Source organism: Amphibalanus amphitrite, unplaced genomic scaffold (assembly GCF_019059575.1).
Source record: "Amphibalanus amphitrite isolate SeventyFive unplaced genomic scaffold, NRLGWU_Aamphi_draft 000345F_arrow, whole genome shotgun sequence".
Taxonomy (NCBI): Eukaryota; Metazoa; Arthropoda; class Thecostraca; order Balanomorpha; family Balanidae; genus Amphibalanus; species Amphibalanus amphitrite.
This window is the reverse complement of record NW_024881840.1, coordinates 482,503-504,619: the sequence shown is the minus strand read 5'-3', so window position 1 is coordinate 504,619 and position 22,117 is coordinate 482,503. Positions and strand designations below refer to the sequence as shown.

At 51.2% G+C, this 22,117-nt stretch overlaps 1 protein-coding gene across 1 annotated transcript; it reads right to left on the bottom strand.

The window, feature by feature from the left end:
- Positions 1 to 273: 273 nt before the first annotated feature.
- LOC122389154 (serine proteinase stubble-like) lies at positions 274 to 20,621 on the bottom strand. Its single transcript, XM_043380889.1, has 7 exons — positions 20,328 to 20,621; positions 12,879 to 13,088; positions 9,802 to 11,307; positions 9,299 to 9,503; positions 8,754 to 9,051; positions 4,103 to 4,228; positions 274 to 935 (listed from the first exon to the last, which is right to left on the bottom strand). Exons 1-7 carry the CDS (start codon positions 20,353 to 20,355, stop codon positions 771 to 773), a joined length of 2,538 nt encoding a protein of 845 aa, XP_043236824.1. The 5' UTR covers positions 20,356 to 20,621; the 3' UTR covers positions 274 to 770.
- Between the last annotated feature and the right edge of the window lie 1,496 nt (positions 20,622 to 22,117).

Sequence of the window (22,117 nt, the reverse complement as noted above, 5' to 3'; positions counted from 1 at the left end):
GACTGAAAAGAAGCTGTTCCGCATTTCAAATAAACACATCTGTGCATTAAGCACGCAGATGCCAGCCATGCTCGCGGAACTGGCAAGTTGTAACAGCTTAGTGCATCGGTAACATGTAAAGAATCAACAACCTCACAAACACACGAACACCACCAAGGTAGCTCAGACAGACTCTTCAACTGGAACAGTGATAGGTAATTTCTCTCCGTGAACGTTCTCCTTTAGTCATTTGCCACTCGCCCTCACTCTCATACATGACACAGACGGTTCGAAACGCTCGTGAGTGGTCGGTGCCGAGTGCCAATCATTGAGCCTGCAGTAACGTATTATATGGCTATTAACTTCCGTCCTGCACACAACTCAACAGCAAACAAAGCTTAAACGCTCGCGACACAATAGTCACATCAGTCAGCACTCGCATCAGCAGGGCCAGTAGCCAGTGGTCACACTCCTTCCGGCTATGTCTCCTCTGACTTACAGCTCAGCTCTGTAACATTTACCATTCTCCAGGAGTTTGAGTATCAACAGCTGCTAACGAGGCGTCGCTGCGCCGTTCACTGACGTTACACTGACGTTACAGTTATTCCACGGGCACGTCAGGACATGGTCCTGACGTTGTATATAACGTGCATTGTCCTCGCCCCGTGTTCCGCCAGCTCAACAGAGCGCGGCAGCCCGGCTGACGCTGATTGTCCGAAGCTCCTGAGCTGGGCCGTTTGGTGGAAGGAGTTGGGAGAGTTATCCACTCTGCCTCTAACAGCCACTCCTCCTCACTCTGTCGCCACTTTTTTGAGCACCCAGTCGGTGAATTTTGAGATGCGCGTGCAGACGCCGGGCAGGTTGGGTTCGGCACAGCCGATACCCCAGCTGATGATGCCAGCCAGGAACCATCGGCCGTCCTTGCCACGCACCTGCAGCGGACCGCCAGAGTCGCCCTGCGGACAGACACACAGGTCAGAATAGGTCAGTTTGGATGATTGAAGAGAATAGTGACCCGACTAGCCGTTCTGAGAGCAGACGCACAGCTCAGATCAGATTATTGTCAGTTTGGAGGGACGGTAGACGTAATTGTCGCCCGAGTCGCTCTGAGGACAGACATGCAGGTCAGATCAGGTCATGGTTTGTTGCGAGAGCATCGAGCTAGAGATTCATGGCTCACCACAACAAGCGGGCCAAACAGCCAGAGGTACTTATCATGGCGAGAGTATAGAACCCTGTAGACATCACCCGAAACGCCTGAAGATTGAAGAGAAATGTCACTTGTTCAGGGACCTAAAGAGTTTTCCAAAAAAAAACCCTTTTGATTCAAAATTTCTTGTAACAATAATTTTCGAACTGACATACAGCTTTGCTACCGGTGAATGTGTGAAAGACTGGACGCCCGTTTGATGTGATGTCACAAGACGAGCCATTTAATCTTGACTGAACTCAGCCGGCACTTTCGGCCATATGTCGCCACTGGTGGTGACACGCTAACCCCGTCTGGTTGCCTCGACAGCTACCTACGGCTCGTTTAACTTTATTGCGACGATCATCACAGACGCTTCATCATCATTGAAACGGCTCAATTACTGAGCTAAAATCAAGCCCAGCCCGCTGTGGCGTTCGTCTATGACCACATGCCATCATGACACCAAGTCCCCCTATCCCTATCGGTCTGCTGTCGACCGTATCGGCCTGTGAGAGGGCCCACTCAATGTGCCACGTTCACTGTCACTACCGACAGCGGTACACACCCCCGAAAACGAAAGTGGCCACGCTTGCCCAAATCATAATGAGCGCCGCTGGGTCGCCACGCGCCCGGCTCCATTGTTCACGAGCACTGCGCGGCGACGGAGCGCGCTTGACAAGCCATGTCTGGCGGCGGCGACGTGCTGTCGCCTCTCACCCATGGGCACGAGCGCTCCGCGCTGACATGGTGTTCCGAGCCCTCCCGCACGTCTGGGCTTCCATGAGCTTAAACATCACCGGTGAGAAATGCAACCATGACAATCTTATGATTGCCGGGTTAGATGGCGACTTTTATGTGAATACTGCTTGTTTCTTGAGTAGATCTATTAGCGAGCTACATGATCTCGAGTTTTGATTTCTCGTATGCTTTATTATAGCATTCTTAATTAATAATGCTCATCAATTGACTATTGAATTAATGTGATTTGTAATTATCTTTTAGGTTTGGTGGGTGCTTGATAAGAGAATTCAAGAACGGTGACTTTAATTGATGAATTTTCTTGGCAAACGTGACACAAGCCCGTTTCGATGTAAATAAGTGCAGGATGCGTTGCATTCACCATTCTGCAAAGCGTTGATAACAGGCTGGCGGGCTTGCGGCTACCGAGGGCACCGTTTGCGGGCGGCTGAAGAAATCTGATTGACACCATATACCAATGTTGTTCCGCTCCACGGTGACAGGGCCGCGTGGGGTCGTGAAAGCGTGTCCCGCACCACGGTAACCGGATTGCAAGACCGGGCGCCCCGCTCGGTTTGATAGTCGCTCGGCGTGTCGGACCCCGCACAGTCGGCACTCGACGACGGCTTTACGCGACATATGTTCCAGATAGGTCGCCACGGTGCAGGAGGGCGATAGACACTTCCCGGAGTGAGCGGAGGCAATGAGGAACTGGGTGTAAATATGATTCATCGCGCCGTTAACGCTACAAAAGCATAGACCGGCTGAATTATAAGTTGCATTGCATCAACATATTTTAGTCTTTTGTGCAACTTGCGTTCTGCAGTCTATTGCAAATAATGACGAAATTAATGAAACATCACTGCCATCACCCAGTCCATCCCGGTAAACCTTCAGAACTCCGGTTGACTTTGTTTACGAGATCAATAATACACGTTGAGGTCGCACTAAGTTATAGCCGTTTTCACGACGGCCATCTGGAACACATTTGGTGCACATCTGGTACAGATTAGGTGCAGATTTGGTCAAATCAGGTTCAGTGTGTCTCTTAGCATCTATCAGCTAGGGTTGCACTAATTGCTTATATGCCTGCTTTGTCATATTATCACAGAGCATCATCGATAAAAAAAACACTGAAATAAATTCATAAAATGAAGATATTTGCTGTAAAAGAAATTAGGTGCAGATTTGGTCAAATCAGGTGCATTCGCCAGATAGCCCGTCGTGAAACGGCTAGTATCTACTGTCGCTATGATTTTCTATAAAACTGCAGCGCTGGTCGAAGACGTGAGCTCCATTGGGGTCTATCGCATGGCACGGTCCCACCCATTCCGTGTGCTCGGTCCCACCCATTCCGTACGCCGGTCGCTGTTACCATTGTTCGTCTGGTATGTTCCACGGACCACCGACAGTCACTCGCACTTTTTGCACCAATGGTCTGTAACGTGTCACACTTTCTCGCCCGGTCAACCAGCGGCTGAGGCGGTGGCGGCGATGGCGGTTATACCGGCGGTGGCGGCGGTGGAGGTGATGCAGGTGGGCGGTGGCAGCGGTGGCGATGGCGGTGGCGGTGATGCTGGTGGGCGGTGGCAGCGGGGTGGTAGCGGTGGTAGCGGTGGTAGTGGTGGCGGTGGCAGAGGCTAGAGACGGTGGCGGTGGTGGCGGTGATGCAGGTGGGCGGTGGCAGCGGGGTGGCAGCGGGGTGGTAGCGGTGGTAGCGGTGGTAGTGGTGGTGGTGGTGGCGGTGGCGGTGGGTGGTGGCAGCGGGGTGGTGGCGGTGGTAGTGGTGGTAGTGGTGGCGGTGGTGGCGGTGGCAGAGGCTAGAGACGGTGGCGGTGTCCGTGTCCGTGAGAACCTCCACTGGCCCCGATCAGCTCAGGCGGCAAATGGGCCAGGCTGACCCGGCTGACGGTGTGTGCGGTGGGCTAATGCTAGAGGTGCAAGTGTGCGCTTCTACACAAAAAGATGCGCTTAAGGCCATCGGTCAGGACTGATATACCTATACTTACTTAATAACTGGCGTGGCATCAATACCGCATCCGGTATTCATATTGATGATTCATGCGATATTTCCGCAAATTTTGCAATCGATCAGGTCAGATGCGTGCATGGAACAGCATGTAGAGTTCTTACAGCCTTAAAAAGGATGAGGGATGACAGCCGAATATTGGCTACAGCGCAGCCTTTTCTTACCTGGCACGAGTCAGTTCCTCCTTTTTCAAAGCCAGCGCAAAGGAATATTTCCGGGATATATTCTTTCCGCCCAGCTTTCTTGAATAGCTTCTTGCACTTGCTGTTTTCCATAATTGGAACAGTTGCCTGGGAAATAAAGTTTGGCATTAGTGTCGAATAAATGCATATTAGTAAGCGTAGTTATTTTTCCTTCAGTTTCTATCAGTTTTCTAGTACACAGCTATTTAGATTTAGATTATGAAAGCTAGACGTTATTCATTTACAAAATCAACAGCGTACCTAAAGCTATAAGCTGATCAGCAGCATCTGCAGTTGGTCAATCCTTAATAGCTAAATAAATGAAAGTCAGCTGTTGGAAGCTATTATCGCACACCCGGCAATTGGAGCGTTGTACTATATTGTGCAATGCCGGTCTGTCCTTCTCCCACTGAACGCTGCGGCGCTCGGCGAGCCGCGGAGACCGTAGCAGCCACAGTCTCCATCCAGAGCCGGTCAACTTTCATTCCGTACCGTGCCAGCAGGACCATAAACCGTCCCCGGAGGCTGGCCGTCACTCGGCGCGTCACGCCCAGTCCGTGACGTCACAGAGCGTGACGCCGCGGCCGTGACGTGACGCCGCCGCCGGCCGCCCATTCGGAGCAGTACGTGACAGTGCCACGGGACCGGTCTAAAAGCGACTTCGAGCTCGACACACTTGTCGCACAATCTCAGACGGGTGAAAATTGAGGTCAAACAAACACCAATCAAGCAGCGTTCTCACGTATTCCGCTAAACGGCTATACGCAGTCTGTACCTACCGTTTTTGTTTGTACTGACCACTCCATTTATTCGATCGGAGTGAGATGCTGTGCAATGTATGATCACACGTCCAGTCCCGTCACCTTTTTACGTCATTTCTGAAGCCTCATCGATCAGTGAACAGTGACGTCACAGATCAGTGACGTTACGTGCATACGTCACAGCTGGCGGGCGGCAGTATGAATGGTTTCGGCTCGGTCGCTCCGTCTGCCGCCGCTCGGATCGCGGCGCAACTGGGGCGTGCACGGAAGGCCAATCTCCCTCCCTCCCTCCCTCGCTTCCTCCCGTCCCCCTCCCTCCGTCGGCAGGAAACGCAAACGGCCCCGCGAATGGTTTATAGGTCACAGGGTGGTGTAAATGGTGGAAGAGGACACGCCAAAGCGGCCGTGTCGGGTGGAAAATTGGACGGTGGGTGAGATCAGGTCAGAGAGATGCCGCAGAAGGTGTGAAGTCCGCACGGTTTCCGGTACTGTCGCTACAGACACGAGACAATGTCAATGCATTGTCAGGACGGATGCAGCAAGGCAGAGGGACAGAGCCTATTTTAAGGGAATTTGACTGGGGGGGGGGGGGCAACCTGGAAAATTGTCTCTTATAATCCATCAACCCTCGCCCGTATTGGTATTTTCCAGCTGCGAACGTATATGGGGGGGGGGGGTCCGTTGGACCTTCCCCCTTGCCGTTTCGACCCTGCTCGAGCTAGAGCTTCGTGGAAAAAACAACCGTGTTGCCCGTGATGAAACGAAGCCGATGATACCCAATTTTAACCCTCGCCGACCCTCGCCGACACAGGGGGGGGGGGATTGATGCAACCCCCCTAAGGTTTTTTCGCGAATAACTCGCGTAAAAAGCTGCCGATTGCAACGAAACTTTCAGTACCCTCGCATTTATCAATTTTACACCTACCCTGAAAATTTCATGACCCTGACCCAAATGACCTTTGACCTGTGACCTACTTTCCGAGACCATGTTTGGCCGGAATCACGATTCGGCGTATGTCGACTCGCATTAGCCGCGCTTTTGCAAGCTTTTCGTGCTTTCAAACGTTCAAACATGTGATTTGATGTTGCTCCCATGCATTAGGGTGGATGTCAAGGTCACCTGAAGGTCAGGTCAGGTCAGTGACCTTTGATGACCTCGGTTCACTTTTTCGAGTTTTACATGTTTCTAGGCCAGTTTTTGGAGCTGAATTCGAATTTAGCAACCCGATGAACATTTACGAAGCCTATAGTTCGTTTTTTTTCAAAAGGACGCTGGCTCCAAGTATGTTTTCGAACAAGCACGTGTTTTAGCGGGCAAAACGAGCAAAAACTGAACCTGAGAAAATCGAACGTCGACTAATTTTAACATGTGATTTCTTCCCCATAATTTCCATATGTGCGTTTTGGAACCAGATAGGAGAACAGTGGTGACGTCATGCTGTCGAACATGTATTGCAATGTAACGTATAACTTTCATGGACGGAATCGCTCACTCGATTATAAGGTCGGCATCAGTGAAAAACTAAGTTTCACCCAAATTCGTTGATACTTGTCCCATTGGACGGACATTTGGGTGCCTGCTGCCACCAGTGACGTAATCATAGCATGTTCATTTTTAAGCAACAATTTCCAGCTACTTACCGTGCACAATTTGAAATCGATTATTTTTTCGGTAAGAAATTCTTGACCAGACACTGAAGCTGCCAAAACTCTCGTGAGAGCTTCGATATTGAACTTTGAGCCAGCGTCCTTTTGAAAATAAACGAACTATAGTTTTAGTGCCTTTGTAACATGTTACGAAGCTGTTAGAGGCGGTTGACACCTACTAGGAATACCCGGCAGGACCCCTACTGGTTGACCTGACCTGACCTGACCCGACCTGGACTAAATGCATGAAGACATCATCTGTGATCAAAACTCACATGATATCATTCGGATCAGCACCCCGAAAAACCCCATAGCAGCCACACTTTACGACGTTCTAACAGGTCCCGATTTTCCCGATTTTCGGGTCATTGACCTGACCTGGAAGGTCACCCGATGACCTAGGACATTAAAATTGGATATCATCGGCTTCCTCTCGTGACGGGCAGCACGCTCGTTTTTTTCCGCGAAGCTCTAGCTCGATCAGGGGTCAAACGCAAGGGGGGGGGGTCGTACCAACCCCCCTTGTGCCGTCGAAGGACGCAAAATGGCCTGTGTCGGCGAGTGTTAAGGTCCTAGGTCGTCATCACTTGACCTTCCAGGTCAGGTCAATGACCCAAAAGTCGGGAAAATCGAGACCTGTTAGAGCATCGTAAAGGGTGGCTGCTATGTTTTTTCGGGGTGATGATCACGAATATCATGTTAGTTATGATTAAAGATGATGTCTTCATGCATTTAGGCCAGGTCGGGTCAGGTCAGGTCAGGTCAACCAGTAAGGGTTTTGCCGGGTGTTCGTAGTAGGTGGCAACCGCCTCTGACAGCCTCGTAACATGTTACGAAGGCACCAAAACTACTTCGCAAACGGTCAAATGGTTGCTAAATTCGAATTTAGCTCCAAAAACTAGCCTAGAATCTTATAGAACTCGAAAAAGTGAACCGAGGTCATCAAAGGTAAATGACAAAGGTAAATGTAAATGAAAAGGGTGGGTGTCAAGGTCACCTTCCGGTGACCTTGACACCCACCCTAATGCATGGGAGCAACATCATATCCCATGTTTGAACGTTTGAAACCACGAAAAGACTGCAAACGAGCGGCTAATGCGAGGCGACATGCGCCGAATCGCAATCCCGGCCAAACATGGTGCCATGGTGCTAGGCCGCCGGTGCATCTGAAAGAACTGTGGGTGCCCCTGACAAGCCTGAAGTTCCAACGACAGGCCCGTGGTGCCCCTGACAGGCCCATGATGCCCTTGCGAGGCCGTTGGTGTCCCTGCTAGGCCGGTGGTGCCTCTGCTAGGCCGCTGGTGCCCCTGGGCCCTGAGAGGACTGTGGTGCTCCTGACAAGCCTGGAGTGTTCCCGACAGGCACGTGGTGCCACTTACAGGCCCAAGATGTCCCTGCGAGGCCGGTGGTGCCCCTGCCAGGCATGTGGTGTCCCTGCTAGGCCTCTGGTTCCCCTGACAGACCTGTGGTGTCCCTTGGCCCTGACAAGCTTGAGGTGCCCCCGACAGGCCCGTGGTGTCGCTGACAGGTCCGTGGTGCCCTTGCTAGGCCTGTGGTGCCTCTGGCAGGCCTGTGGTGCCCCTGGCGGGCCTGTGGTGGTATCCCTGACAGGCCCAAGGTGGCGCCCCTGCGAGGCCGGTGGGGCCTCTGGCAGGTCTGTGGTGCCCCTGGCAGACCTATGGTGCTCTTCCTAGGTCGACATGGTGCTCCCAACAGGTCTGTGGTGCCCCTGACAGGCCGGTAGTGCCCCAGGCAGGCCTGTGGTGTCCCCGGGCCAAAGGGGGCGGGGGTCATAACCCATATGACCCACCATTGGATCCACCACTGGTCATTACTTGCAGACTGACTCATTTGACATCCATTGCAAAACAAGTCACAGTTGTATGTTTGTCACCGTGTTCCTTTATGCCCATTTTTATAGTGGGCACATCTCGACGACTGGGGGGGGGGGGGCAATTCTGTTGAGTGCGGGGGCATTTGCCCCCCCCCCCCCAGTTAACATGTTAAAATAGGCCCTGCAGAGGGAAGATAATTGCTTCACTTCGAATGGAATTATCCGATGTCATTTTGGAGCATTTTTACCTCTTATGTTGAGGACCTTGTTGCCCCTTGTAAGCCCCGTGCTGTATCCGTCCCGTCATATGCCTCTGTAAATACACTGATGATTTACATTCGTGTAGGTGTGCAAAGATTTGCAAATTTTGCAGTTGCATGAGTTCGCTCACCTGTTGCAGTATGCTGGGCAGCGTGCCTCCCTCGCTGAGCCGACCCCAGCCGGTGACAGTGGCGTTCTCCCCCACCAGCCGGTCGTCATTCCCCGGCAGGCAGATGGGGTGCACGTTCGGCGCCAGGTCCACCGGACGCTCCAGCTTCACCAGCGCCAGGTCGTACTCGAACGAGTAAAAGTTGTACTTAGGGTGCACGAACTTGCCAGCCGCGTTCCGCTCCTGGTACGGGAACGGCTCCTGCACCGAGCCAAAGTCGTACTCGCCCACACGGATGCGGATCTGGCTCAGCACCAAGCTGTGGAGGAAGGAAACGCGCGGTCAAATATGTGATGCCGGTACAATCAATCATAGGTTTTCATGCTTCAAGGTCTTTATATTACATACATTCACTGCAAAGACTTGCTAAAATGACGTAATTACTGGACTAAGTTATCATTTCATATACTGCCTTATATTGATATGTACATACATCAGAAAGTCAACGAGATATTGTTTAATACAGAAATGACTTAATCCCTGGTGCAACTCCAGATGACACTCACTCGTCGACGCAGTGTCCGGCGGTGGCGACCCACTGTTCGTTGAGCAGTGCCCCGCCGCACCGGTGAGTGGTGCTCAGACCGAAGAACGAGGTGCGCCGCACAGACACCTGCCACGGGAAGCTGCCGAACGGCGCGTTCTTGCCGCCTACGATCCTGGTCTCCGGGGAGGCTCCGGGCCCGGAGAACAGCGGAGGCACGCCGCACTCTGAGTGATCACCGGAGAGGGGTACGGGGTCAGAGACGGACATTCAGATGACAGCAGGATGGTGCAAAACGAAGGTAATAACTTAGAAATTAAAATTGCCAGCAAAGTCAATGCACGAGAAGATTGATGTATTGCTGCCAGTAACCATCAAGGACTTCACAAAGAAAAAAAAACATCTCTCTTACCCAACATCTGCTAAAATTGCCTTTCAAACAAAAGTCATGAGCCTTTTCAAGCCCGCATTGTGAGCCATTCCATTACCATTCATGCAATACGAATGCGCCATCGGCTGTCTCACCTGCGGCTCTTGCGGCCCCGGCAGGCGGCGTGGCCCGCGTCGGTGGCCGACTGGTGGTAGTAGTCCGGGCGGTGGTTGTCCTAGTGGTGGTGGTCGCTCTGGTGGTAGTGGTGGTGGTTGTGGTTGTTGTGGTGGTGGTCGGCGGCCGCGAGGTCGCCCCCAGGCTGGACCAGTGGGGTCGGGTGGGTCGCGTCGGCCGCGGCCAGGGCGTCGCCACGTCCGGCAGTGTGTCCTGCACGTTCACCCACTGGACGGAGGGCGCCGACGACTGACTGGCGGCCGTCTCCAGTAGCGCTGCCGCCGTAGACGTGGACGCTGTGGACGTGGACGTCTGTGTGGTGGACGGCACTGCCTCGGTGGTCGTGGAGGGGAAGGTGACGGAGGCGGGCGGCGGCCGGGTGGGTCGGGTCGGCCGCGTCGGCCGCGGCCACGGCTTGGTGAGCGCCACCGGGCCGGAGCCCACCTCGTTCTCCTGCACCGAGGGTCTCTCCGGGATGACCTGCGGCAGCTCCGGCCAGTCCAGCGGCGCCGTCGCCGGTTCCTCTGTCGGCCGACGTGTCGGTGTCGACGACCAGCGGTCGGTGATCGTCGACGGCCGGTCGTAGGGGCGGACCGGCTCGACGGCGAGCGAGGAGGGGCGGGAGGGGTAGGTGGAGGGGCGGGAGGGCGACGGTCTGCCCTTATACGGGCTGTACCGGTCAACTGACGGTGAACTGTCGTCCGGATAACGGTCGATGTAGCTTGTTGGCTTATTCTGATATGGCTTGGCCTTGTCAAAATGAGGTTTGTCTCTATCCAGATAACTTGATGGTTTATTTTTATGTGAATATGAGGATGGTTTGTCTCTGTTTATATACGATGCAAATGGTTTGTCTCTATCCGGATATAATGAAGGTTTGTCTCTATCTGAATAAGACGACGGCCTTTCGAAGTAACTGGACGGCCTGTTAGGATATCTATCTTGGTAAATATGAGGTCGATCCTTGAACCTATCTGAATACGATGGCTTATCCGGATATCTCTCCTCATATAGCGCGGGTTCTTCTGGATATCGGTCTGGAAGTGTTGATGGCCTATCTGGATATGTTGATGGCCTATCTGGATATGTTGACGGCCTATCCGGATATTTTGATGGCCTGTCCGGATATGTGGACCCGACTGTCGGGGGCTGCGTGTGCCCCGCTGGCCCGGAGCTCCAGTGCGCCCCGGGACCGGCGCTGGTCCCCGCCCCAGCCGTCTCCAGCAGTGACGTCCAGCCGTCGACGTCAGCGTGAGCCGTGCTAGCGGCGGCCGTCATCAACTCCTGCGGCCCGGCGGTCGGCGTCATCGCCAGCTCGTCCGGCATCTCGCAGCAGCCGCCGAACATGAAGCGGTCCGTGCAGATGCCGACCGGCTCGCCGCCCTTCTTGACGCACTCCCAGACGAACATACAGACACCGCGCCGGCCGGAGCGGCTCGAGATGCAGGGCGAGGGCCGGATCTGACTCTGACTGGAGTGACTCGAGTCTGCCGACAGACGGGAAGCAGGAGAGTCAAAATAGCTGGAGGGATCTGACTCTGACTGGAGTGACTCGAGTCTGCCGACAGACGGGAAGCAGGAGAGTCAGAGAAGCTGGAGGGACCTATGCAAATCTATTTTACAATGCCACCTATTGGATGAATTACGCATTTCACCAACACAAAATGTTATCAACTATCTCCAGTTTCATATTTTGATTAACGACAGACGCTGGCATGACGTCCATCCAGCTGCTGGTCTACTGCTGCACCAGGCCAACCTGGCTTTGGCAAGGTGATGTTCTGTTGGTATTTGGTAACCTATTGAATCATCATTACTGAACAGTTGTCGACACCTTACTCTCAAATGAGCTTTCATTGAATAAAAAGCCACTCTGATGAGGCATGTCATACAGTTTGCATGCTTCATGTCACCAATGACCTCTCGGCTCTACTGGAATCAGCTCTGCCCCGCTCCCTGCCAGTGATATATGGCGCTGTTGCGCGTCTGTCCCAGCTCCAGGTGGTGATCTACTGTCCCCGTCCCGGCCCGCGCCGCCCGGTCCGGGCCGGCGCCGTGGCTCAGTCGCGTGCCGAAAGGAGGCCAGTTTTCACGGCTCGTTTGACCGGGGAACGACGCCAGGCCCGGCGGCACGGACCAGGACGGACCAGAGACCACTGAGGCCGGGGGTAAGGGAGAGCGGCACGGACCAGGATGGACCAGAGATCACTGAGGGTGGGGTGAGGGAGGGCGGCACGGGCCAGGACAGACCAGGAACCACCCTGTTTACCGCTGTGGGTTTATGGAAGGGCGGCACGGACTAGAACGGACCAGAGACCACTTGATATGGCGGGGGCTGCGGAGAGGCGGCGCGGACCGGAACGGACTAGAGGCCACTGAGGCTGGGGTCTGTGGAGAGGCGGCTGACTTCTGGGGAATATTGCAATGTTTTTTTTTTTTGCAATTTGATGCGTTATCAACTAAATGCACCTATGGAATCTGCATGGATCAGTTACCGACATATCAACGCATGTAACGTTATGCTGAATAGTTGTCACCGTCTCTTTTCCTCTCAGAATGCTGCGGATGGACGGTTTGAAGGCTCTGTACGGCCACTTAGTTCGCACTGGGTGTTTTCTTTTCATAAATCCTCGACTCGAGCTGGCTTTTGTAAGAAGACAATGCCCCAGGCAAAATGTCGATCAGCCAGCGAAAGTAACAGTTCATAATGACATGCAAAACTGAGAAAGCTTGTAAGAAATGTGACAAAACATCTATCGTGCTTTCAACTTAGGAATGAAACAATAGACTCTCAGGTGATCATTCAAAAATGATTTGGTAGGTGTTCAGTATGTTTCTTACCGTGTGTATCCCTTCAGGTAATTGCTGTGCTTATTCTCAGGGCTGGATATTCAATTGGAGAGTCTATTTTTTAACGAATTTTGCTTGTTTTGTATGAAAATAAACATGATTGTATTACACACGTACTTAAATGCATACCATATATGCTTTTGGATATAAAGTGGCAATTACCGCAACGCTGCGCTCGGCGTATTACCGACGCCTCTTTAGTACTCACATATACTTCTGCCATCGCGGGCATTGTTGATGAGGTGCTGGAGATATGGCAATGTGAGGTTGGGAGAGATTTGAGCGAGCTCCTGCTGGCCAGATCCATCGGCGCTGGTGAGCAGCGGCAGGAGTAGGAGCGGCAGCAGCAGAGCAGAGACAGCAGGAGCAGGCGCACACCGCCCGCCGTCGGCCGAACTGTCGGGTCTCTTCCGTCGTCCTGAAAACAGACAGACGTACATGGTAACATGAGGCATATGCCGAAATTTGTCTACTTTAAACATTTACTGTGCACGGAACGGCGAACGGCAAACTCATTTCGCAACTAAAGACACGTGCTTAACCCGCGCCCTGGTGGGGGGGGGCTATTTTTTGCCCCCCCTCCAGACTTTTCGATATATCTCCAGAACCACTGCGCCGATCGTCACCAAACTTTCAGTACCCTCCCGGACATCAATTTTACACATTGTGACCAAAATTTTTTCCAAAGGCTATGATAGGTTGGCCGGAAATGACGTCAGAGTGACGTCATGTTCTGCCGTTTTCGACCCAAAAAAGGGTTTCGCGGGAAGAGCTGTCAGGCCTATAGCTTTGCAAATACAGAAAAATGATACAGACATAAAAGCTGTAGAATGGACAGGGCTACAAAACTGCTATCTCGGATTTTTGAAATTTTTGGATTTTGACCCCCAAAAATAAAAAAAATAGATTTTTTGAATATAATCACCAAAAAATCCAAAAAGTTTTTGGAATTTCGAAAAAACCGGAATATATGTGATAGTCCCTACCGTCTTCCATCTACATACCAAATTTGAGATCGATACCTCTTTTTTTGGCCAAGTTATAGCGAAAAAACTGTTCAAAATTGATGACGTCAAATTTTCAAACTCAATTTTCAGCAATTCTAGACCTCGTAGCGCAAAACAAAGACCACTATTAGACTCCCCGTGACGAGCTGCATCGAATCAATACCCATTTTATGCAAAAATATCAACTTTGAAATTTGACCTTTTTTGACCTGACCTTGACCTGACCTCCACCAGAAAGTGACCTAAACCGTACCTGATGGTCTTATAACCAACACCATTGAGTTGGAAATGAAAAACTGGCCATAAAACATGCATCGCACAACCTTAGTAAAGTTGGGTTCATGTGGTGACCCTCGGTGACCTTTGGTGACCTGACCTGTGACCTGACCTGGTATGACCAGTGACCTCTAACAGCAACATATCTACTAGGCAACTGACGCCCTATCGCTGATTCCCGACAAAATGCGTTTTCCTCGGTGTTATAGCGCATTCCCTAGAAGACCCATGAACGGTGAAACATTTCATCTTTGACCTGACCTGTGACGTCATCGGTGACCCCGAGGTCAATAAAATTTGGTTTCCTTCGACAAATTTGACAGGCCTTTCGAACGCCGTTTGAATTTTGCGGATCCGTCCAGTAGTTTCGGAGATACGAGGGGGGGCAAAAAATAGCCCCCCCCCCACCAGGTCGCGTTATAAACAGACCCCACCAGGGCGCGGGTTAAATGCATGTTAAACAAAGGTGAATTTTATGTTAACTTTTACCATGAAGCTCCGCTGTTTGTGGCTCAGTTCCTTGCTCTCTGTGTACTCTCTGGCACTGACGTGTGCCGTCATAGTGTGAGTAGCGTGCGTCACGGGCGGCGTCACGCTGGGCGTCACACTGCACCGTCACGCATGCAGTTTTACTTTCCGAAAAATGGGTTAGACCAAGTGGGTCGGGGCTGGCGGGCGGCGCGGCGGCCAGCTGTGACCAGATGGTCGGCTCGCAGAGAGACCGGACAGACGGGCGAGCAGAGACGAGACCGACGCGAGACCGACCGACCGCAACCGCAGCCGCCGCGCCGACCGCAGCCGGCACCGGCGCGTGCAGGAGGCTTCTGAGACTGGAGGGAATCGCGCGAAATGCGGATTCGCAATAGACGATGTGACTTCGCCAATTAGTTAGATTCATAGAATATAGAATCAATCTCCGTTACGTTGCGGAGATGCGGTGTAGACTTCTCAAGTACATCCTTCGGTCGAGGAGACAAGTGCCAACGACATGACCGACAGAAGAAAGCACAGAGAGACGTGATTTGCTGAAAACAACGACCGCATAGCAACGTGATTTGCGCGTGATCTGAGCCCCAAAACACAAACGAAATTTGACCAGTGATCTGGGCACTGCACGTATGACCACAATGGACGCGGTTGTAACCTGAACACGAGTATAATGAGGACATGTGACCTGTGTGGTCTGAGCTCTGGACACACTGACCACTCGGAAATGTGCGTCGTGTGCGCATATCGGTCTATCTTAGACAGAACGCAGAACGGACTGGGGTGAAGGAACGGGGTGACCCAGAAACGACCACCGACACCGGCACGGCGGTCGGTGGGACTGACAATCAGCGGTAAAGATCGGGTCTGGGACTCCTCAGACCCAGCCGGTCCCATCCAGACTGCCGGGGCGCGGAAAAGGGTGGGATAGTCACGGTAGAGTGAGCAGCGCTGTGTCCTTGTTGTACTTACATAGGGCTAACGAGTACGCAATGGATCCATGTCAGATGTCGGATTGAATATGTGATCCTGCCAGTTATAGCGGTGGCTTGATAACAATAGGTATGACGCAGGAGATCAATAGATTAGATAGGCGAGTCGAGACGGCAGGCAAGAGACTGCATTCGCTCACACAACAGCAGCACCAGAGATTCCATGGTAGGAGACTGCATCAGGCGCTAGGTAACTAGCACCATATCTCTGATCGTAGATATATTGAAATGTTTGAATATAAAAATTTATCGAGCTCATTGCAGCTCAGTGACCATACATAAATAATTGAACAGATATCAGCTAACCCCCGCGTTGAACTTCAGCCCAGCTCGTCCCCTCCCCAAACGACACTCCCCCCCCCCCCACGACCACTGCCGTCGTATCATTACCATCGCATGCAATGTAAATACCAGGAACAGTTGAACCGGAGAAGTGGGCCATCTGCCACGGGTATATTATTCTCAGAACACCATTGTTATATCCATCCTTTGTAATAACTGTCACTGCAATAGCTTAGGAACAGCGAGATTGTGGGAGATTATCTGTGCAAAGCGGCATGCCAAAAATCTTACTGCGAGCTCGCGAAGCAAAACACATCGAAGGAGCTTAAGACAGCTGACAAAGTTTGAACTGTTTTCAATAATATGCTGCACACTTGTAGGCATAAAGCACGCGTTTATCTTGTGCGACGGTTACATAACTATATCCGAGCCTCACCAAGATAGCAGCGTGTGGGAAGCTGGCTAGTTTTATCGCATTAGCACATCATCAGAAAGCTCACAAATCCCCGTCCCACTAATGCAGAGAACGCTGACCACCAAATGTCCTGGCCATCTCCCGGTGGTGAGCTATGAGCCGAGGAGGGCCGGCTCGCCACCCGCGGCCGGAACGCGTGGAAACTGCCGTGCCGCTCCGGCACATTCTACGACTCCGTTCCAGATGAATATCACGCTGAGCTGCAGCGACTGGCGTCCATTACGAGCTGGATAGAGAATCAGAACCACAACCGTTCGGGGACGAGCCAAGTGCTTTCGTAGCGCGTTCTCTCTGCCAGTCGTGCGAGGCAGAACATGCCGAATGCATTTCCTGGTTGACAGCTGAAGATTTACGTCTTTGCTGGAAACTAATCAATGTTCAGCCGGCAACAGGACGTGGAGCCCATCGTTGCGACATGGAGGAAGAAGAGACGCAGTTATAAGCGGATGCCATTCTTGCAACTTCAGATGATAGGTGGATCAACTGATCGTAAAGAAAGTAGCTAGGCGAGCATGCATGGGAACAGTCCAAATTCACAAGTTGTTACCTCGCTTTTTTTTTTGTTTATCGATTAACGGTTTACACCATCAATGACTTTTTACATCTTTATTAAACGCATACTACCACAGCTGCTTCACTCTAAGTATAACTTATATAGTTTCACTTTTCATGACTGTATGACTGCAGGGCTGCGGAGTCGGAGTCGGAGTCGGAGTCGATTTTAGAAACCCGAGCCGGAGTCGGAGTCGGGGTCACCGAAAATATGTCGACTCCGCAGCCCTGCTAGGTCTGCGGAGTCGGAGTCGGGAGTTGGAGTCGGTCGGAGTCGACAATTCTGCCCGGAGTCGGAGTCGGAGTCGGAGCTGGTTTTTGAAAGCCGGAGTTGGAGTCGGAGTCGGAGTCGCCGAAAATCCATCGACTCCGCAGCCCTGTGTATGAGTATCGTGAGCGAAGACAAGAAAACACGACAGCACGCCGATGGCACGCTTCTAACCGCGCTCGGGGGAGTTAGTGCAAGGCGTGGCACGGCGGTGTCACGAACACCCCGTCACGTTTTGTGACGCTGGGAGAGAGGAGGGAGGTGGGAGAGAGGGTAGGCGCTTTGATAGCGCGCAGCCTCAGGCTGACCTTACGGGAGAAACTGGCGCTGAAACGGTTTGCTGCCTGCTCACCGGGTGTGGAGATATGCATTGTTTCCGTGGCGACGGATTTCTAATACCCACATACACGGCGCCAGTGTTGTGTGGTGTGTGGAGACTGGAGGATGTCTCTCAACAACCGTGGTTGTTATTTCTATGCAGTCTTTGCAAATTAGAGATGCAAAGGTGAATCAAGGTGATAACCCTTGATGAAAATGTGACTCCTGCATGAAACGAACTACGGCATTTTGCACTACCATGTGAAGGAGGATCTCATTGAAAGGCTATTCAGGATTATAATGAATTCACAATCACTCAATTTTATTCATGTTTAGAGATCTTACCAGGGTAATGACTAATGACCTTCATCATCAGATAATTATCCCTCGCCCATGTAGGGGGGGGGTTGGTGCAACCCCCCCTGAGGTTTTTCGGAAATAGTGCGAAAACGGCGGCGCGCAGCGCCGCCAAATTTTGGGTACCTTATGGGGCAACCCTTGCGCATCTTTTGATAAAAAAAAATTTGACCGGGTCATGTCAGGTCACGGAGTTATGACGTCACAAAGGGAACAGCCTCTGGCCGGATTTTCACAAACTGAGTGCCAACGCCCGAGGTTTCCTGCCGGTGGTACGGACATCGGTTGATGGATCGTGATGAAACTTCCCATGCATGTTGGGGCAAGTATTGGCTATCATATGGTATAAGAAACTTGACCGGGTCAGGTCAGGTCACGGAGCTATGACGTCACAAGAGGAACAGCGTCCGGTACTATTTTTGAAAAGCGCCCGAACCACTATTTTGCTAATTCTTGTCACCTCAATGGGAATATGCAGCAATATTAGCTTCTATAGGGAGCAAATGAACCTCCCAAATCCAAAAATACAATTAGATTTCAAAAATTTAAATTTTGATTTTTCGAATTTCTGCCGCCGACTGTGACCTTGCCGACTTCCGGCGCTCCCAACGCGCCATTTTTAGAGCTAGGGAAACGAAATACATACCAAACGATAGAGAATTGATCAAGGAACACGATAGTGAAGGTTTCAAGTCGATATCTCCCACCGTTTTGCCGCAATCGCCGCGGAAAGTTGAAAAAGTCTATTTTTTCCGAAAATTTGACCTTTAACCGGTCAAAAGTAGGTCAAATGTTGACCTAGGACCAAAAAATATACCACCAATCGCGAGATCTCGGCGAGAGCAATCCGTTGGTCTTTTCCGCTAAGCTCTACGACGCTCCGTTTTCAAACGCCAAGGGGGGGGGTCGCACCAACCCCCCCCCCCTGCATGGGCGAAGGTGGCAGATCGCCGTTTACGGGCGAGGGTTATAAAACCAGCAAGACTCCTTTTGAGACTTCAAACGAATGGTTGCAATATAGGTCCTGCATGGATGCACACGTATCGTGGCATCTCAGTCATGAAACAATAGCCCGTGATCTGTAAGCACACATATTTCATACATATTCCAGTAATTGTTACCTCATTGCATCTACCACGTAACCAAATGCTTATGTTACTCGTTAAGTGTGCATTTCAGCTCATCCTGCAAGCATTTTACATACACAATGTAGGTATTGGATAGAGGAACAACTCAACACCTCATCCGCGTCGGAACCATGCATACGTTCGAAAACAACGTCTCTGGCTTCATTTTGCTGAAAGAAGCAGACATAACGCGACACACCAAAGCGGTAACAACGTCACCAGATGAAGACAGGAAAGGACGAGACGCATGAATAGAACGGGCAGGGACAGGATGAGACGGTATTGTATGGGAAGAGGTGGGACAAAGCATCCTTCTACATCTCCACTGTTGTACTCGACGTGTGAGAACAGTGCCCGGTGGTAATGGGCTGTCTCTTGGGACTCCTGTGGTGACTCGGTGCAGTATTGAAGATAGATGCCATCTGTTACGTCGTGAGGCTAACTGACGAGCACTACCTGTTATTTTTGTTTGTTGTAGGAGAGAAGATCTTGGACACTTTTTACCAAGACAAATCCACGTTTGACGACTTTAGCAACTTGGATTACGGCATTACGCAAGATGTAAAAACGTTTAAATTTTTATGATACCATAGATGTTTTTCTTTGAATAGTGAAAATAAGCTTGACTTATCTTTTAATTAATGTAATTTAATGAACTTATGTTTAGCTGTAAATTGTAATAATTTAAATGCATTTTTGTTGATAGGGAATTTTTGGACTTGACTTTACTGGTCCCGGAGACTGCTGCTGTTTTGGCCACTTATAAACCAGAAAACACTTCAACTAAGTGTTTCCATTCACTAGTCAGAACTTTCCACTACTGTCCAGCACAAAGCTTCACTTTCCACTTTCCCAATAAGATGTTTTATCAACCTTACAACAACACATGGCGAAGTCATTTCGACAACCGTCCACTCCAGTCTTGTTTGAATGGTATCCCCATCCACACGGAACAACTGAGAATCTCTTCACTCTCCACCAAACAATTGAACTGCCGAGACCGATTGTTTGTCGCCGACCGGAAAGTTTGCAGTCTGGGCACGCTTTATCTGGGCCTGGGTGACAGCGTGGCGTGCTGCGCCGACTATTGAGGCCATCGAACTGAGCTCAGTAGAGCCAATCCAAGCCATCTGATGCTCGAATCGACCACCTGTTACGTGTCTCCGCGTCTGTGGCGGCACGCACGAATCGGAGAGGATTTCCCGAGCTGTTCTGAAGCGATCGTCGTGACTCTCAGTTCAACAGAGAGATCTGCTTAAATCATTCAGGTGAATTGCTGCGGAATTATTATGCTCCAAAGAATGACGTTGATTGATAAATGAACACAAGCAACCACCAAAAGTGAATCTAAAATGAAAAACGTTATCAATGTATGAATGTTGATCTGCGTACTTCAAGCGTTTCATCACAATATTTGAATAATGCTGGATTATTTTATGAAAGTGCAACTTTGTACACTTATGTCCCGAATGGGAACCTCTTTGTCAATCATCAAATTCTTCCCACCGGACACTAACCTGGGCCGTTGAGCAGGGCGTGAATCATATCGTCACGAGGCTGGTGTTCCGTGCACCCAGTCGCATGTCTGTCGTCTATCACTCCCGGACACTACCGGCAGCGCACATTGTCACACACAGCCACTTGTTACCCTCCCCGCACCCTGCACTGTCCGCGCACAGTGACCCGCGCTATCTGACCGCTCAGCTCGCACTGCGTCCGATCGTGTCCGGTCGTCAGTTGGGAGTCGTGGAGCCCCGCACGGTGGGCGAGAGACGCGCGGCCCGACCGGCGAGACGCTCCGTCAGCGACTGACGCGGCGGCGGCGGCGGCGGCGGCGACGGGGTATCCAGGTCAGCCGCCGCCGCTGCCGGGCCGTCACACCGTCACATTACCGTCTCACAGTCATCACAGCGCTCCGTCTCACCGTCACACCGTCACCGATCCCACATCGCACCATCAGGCCTCAATCTACAGCAATCAATTTTCACGTTTACGCCTCCGTTTTCAAAACTCGTTTCACACATTAATAACTTGTAACATGACCAGTCTTAAGTAGATGAAAAATAAACACAAGGTTCGTAGCGCCTTTGAATAGCTGGCGATGGGATTTCTTATTTCTAAATCACACTTCAACAACACACCAAACTAAATAGAGGCTCAACACTCGATATCTGAATACAGTTACATCATAACAACATTAAAATGTGTGACTTCATGAATAATTTCTGACCAAGTTTAACTTCTAGCAGCCCCGTATCTTTTCATTGAAACAGCTGAGACAAGTGGAGCGTTTAAAACCGATTACCAAATCCAGTTCAAGTTTATCTCAGCGGAATATCCACCTCTATTGCATACCTGGTTAGGGCTTGAGAAATAATTACCTACCGAAAATAGGGCCGACCGAAAGCGAGTAAATGGCCCAATAATTACGAGCCACGTCTCATTAGCCGGCGGTCTGTAATTGGCTCCGTGTCGCAGCTGGACGGGGCGACACCACCTTCCTTTTCAGCGGCCTCCTCAGCGAACAAAGACAGCCGCCCTGTGGGCTGGACGGCATGCCGCTGGAAAGTTCTGCTGCAGAGAAAAGTGTACCGCCCTCAGCCCTGGCCCATTGACGGCTGGAAAAGAACAGCCAACAGTCGCAGCTCGTGGCTGGTCGACTGTGAAATCCGACACGGCGCTGAATGGGCCCTCATTTTCAGACAGCCGGTCGGCCCGGTCGGCCTGTTATGCATCTGTACCTAATCCGAAATTACATTGCAGAACGAAAAGACGGTTTCATCTGGCCGAATGCCTCAATTGCGAGCAAATGCAGCGTAACTATTGATGCTTATCGTGCCCGATATTTGGCAAAATTAGTTATAAAACCTCAGCAAACTAAATAAAGTGTTGCCTTTTCTATTATTTTTTGTTTTTGTTTTGTTTTTGTTTTACAAGTTTCCTTTGATTACGCTATAGCATTGGTACTCGTACGTGGTATTCCTTACTCCCGTCGCGTCCCGCAACATTCTTCACCTTATTCGAACTGTACTATTTAGCCCCAAGAATGCCCCAGTTCTTTGTGTGCGTAAATGTGCGCCACTTCCTTAGCAGCCGCTGTGCTAACAGTCGCACGCACACACACGCATATATGCCCAACGCACCGGACGGGTGGGACTTACGCTGCATACTGATGGACAGCCCGGACGTACGCAGCGCGGACACAGCGCGGAGCCGCATACCAATTCACTTTAAAGAAGCTGACGGCTTTTGCTGGTTGAAGTTTGTTACAGACTTGCACATTTTCTGAATGAGTTCGATTTAACGT

What these genes read in the sequence shown, in the direction of transcription:
- LOC122389154 (XM_043380889.1), bottom strand. Translation starts at nt 20,355, where the DNA reads ATGATTCACGCCCTGCTCAACGGCCCAG. An exon ending in CGCCCTGCTCAACGGCCCAG is followed by an intron (nt 13,089 to 20,327) that starts GTTAGTGTCCGG and finishes GTCTGTTTTCAG; the next exon opens with GACGACGGAAGAGACCCGAC. An exon ending in TGCCCAGCATACTGCAACAG is followed by an intron (nt 4,229 to 8,753) that starts GTGAGCGAACTC and finishes TTTATTTCCCAG; the next exon opens with GCAACTGTTCCAATTATGGA.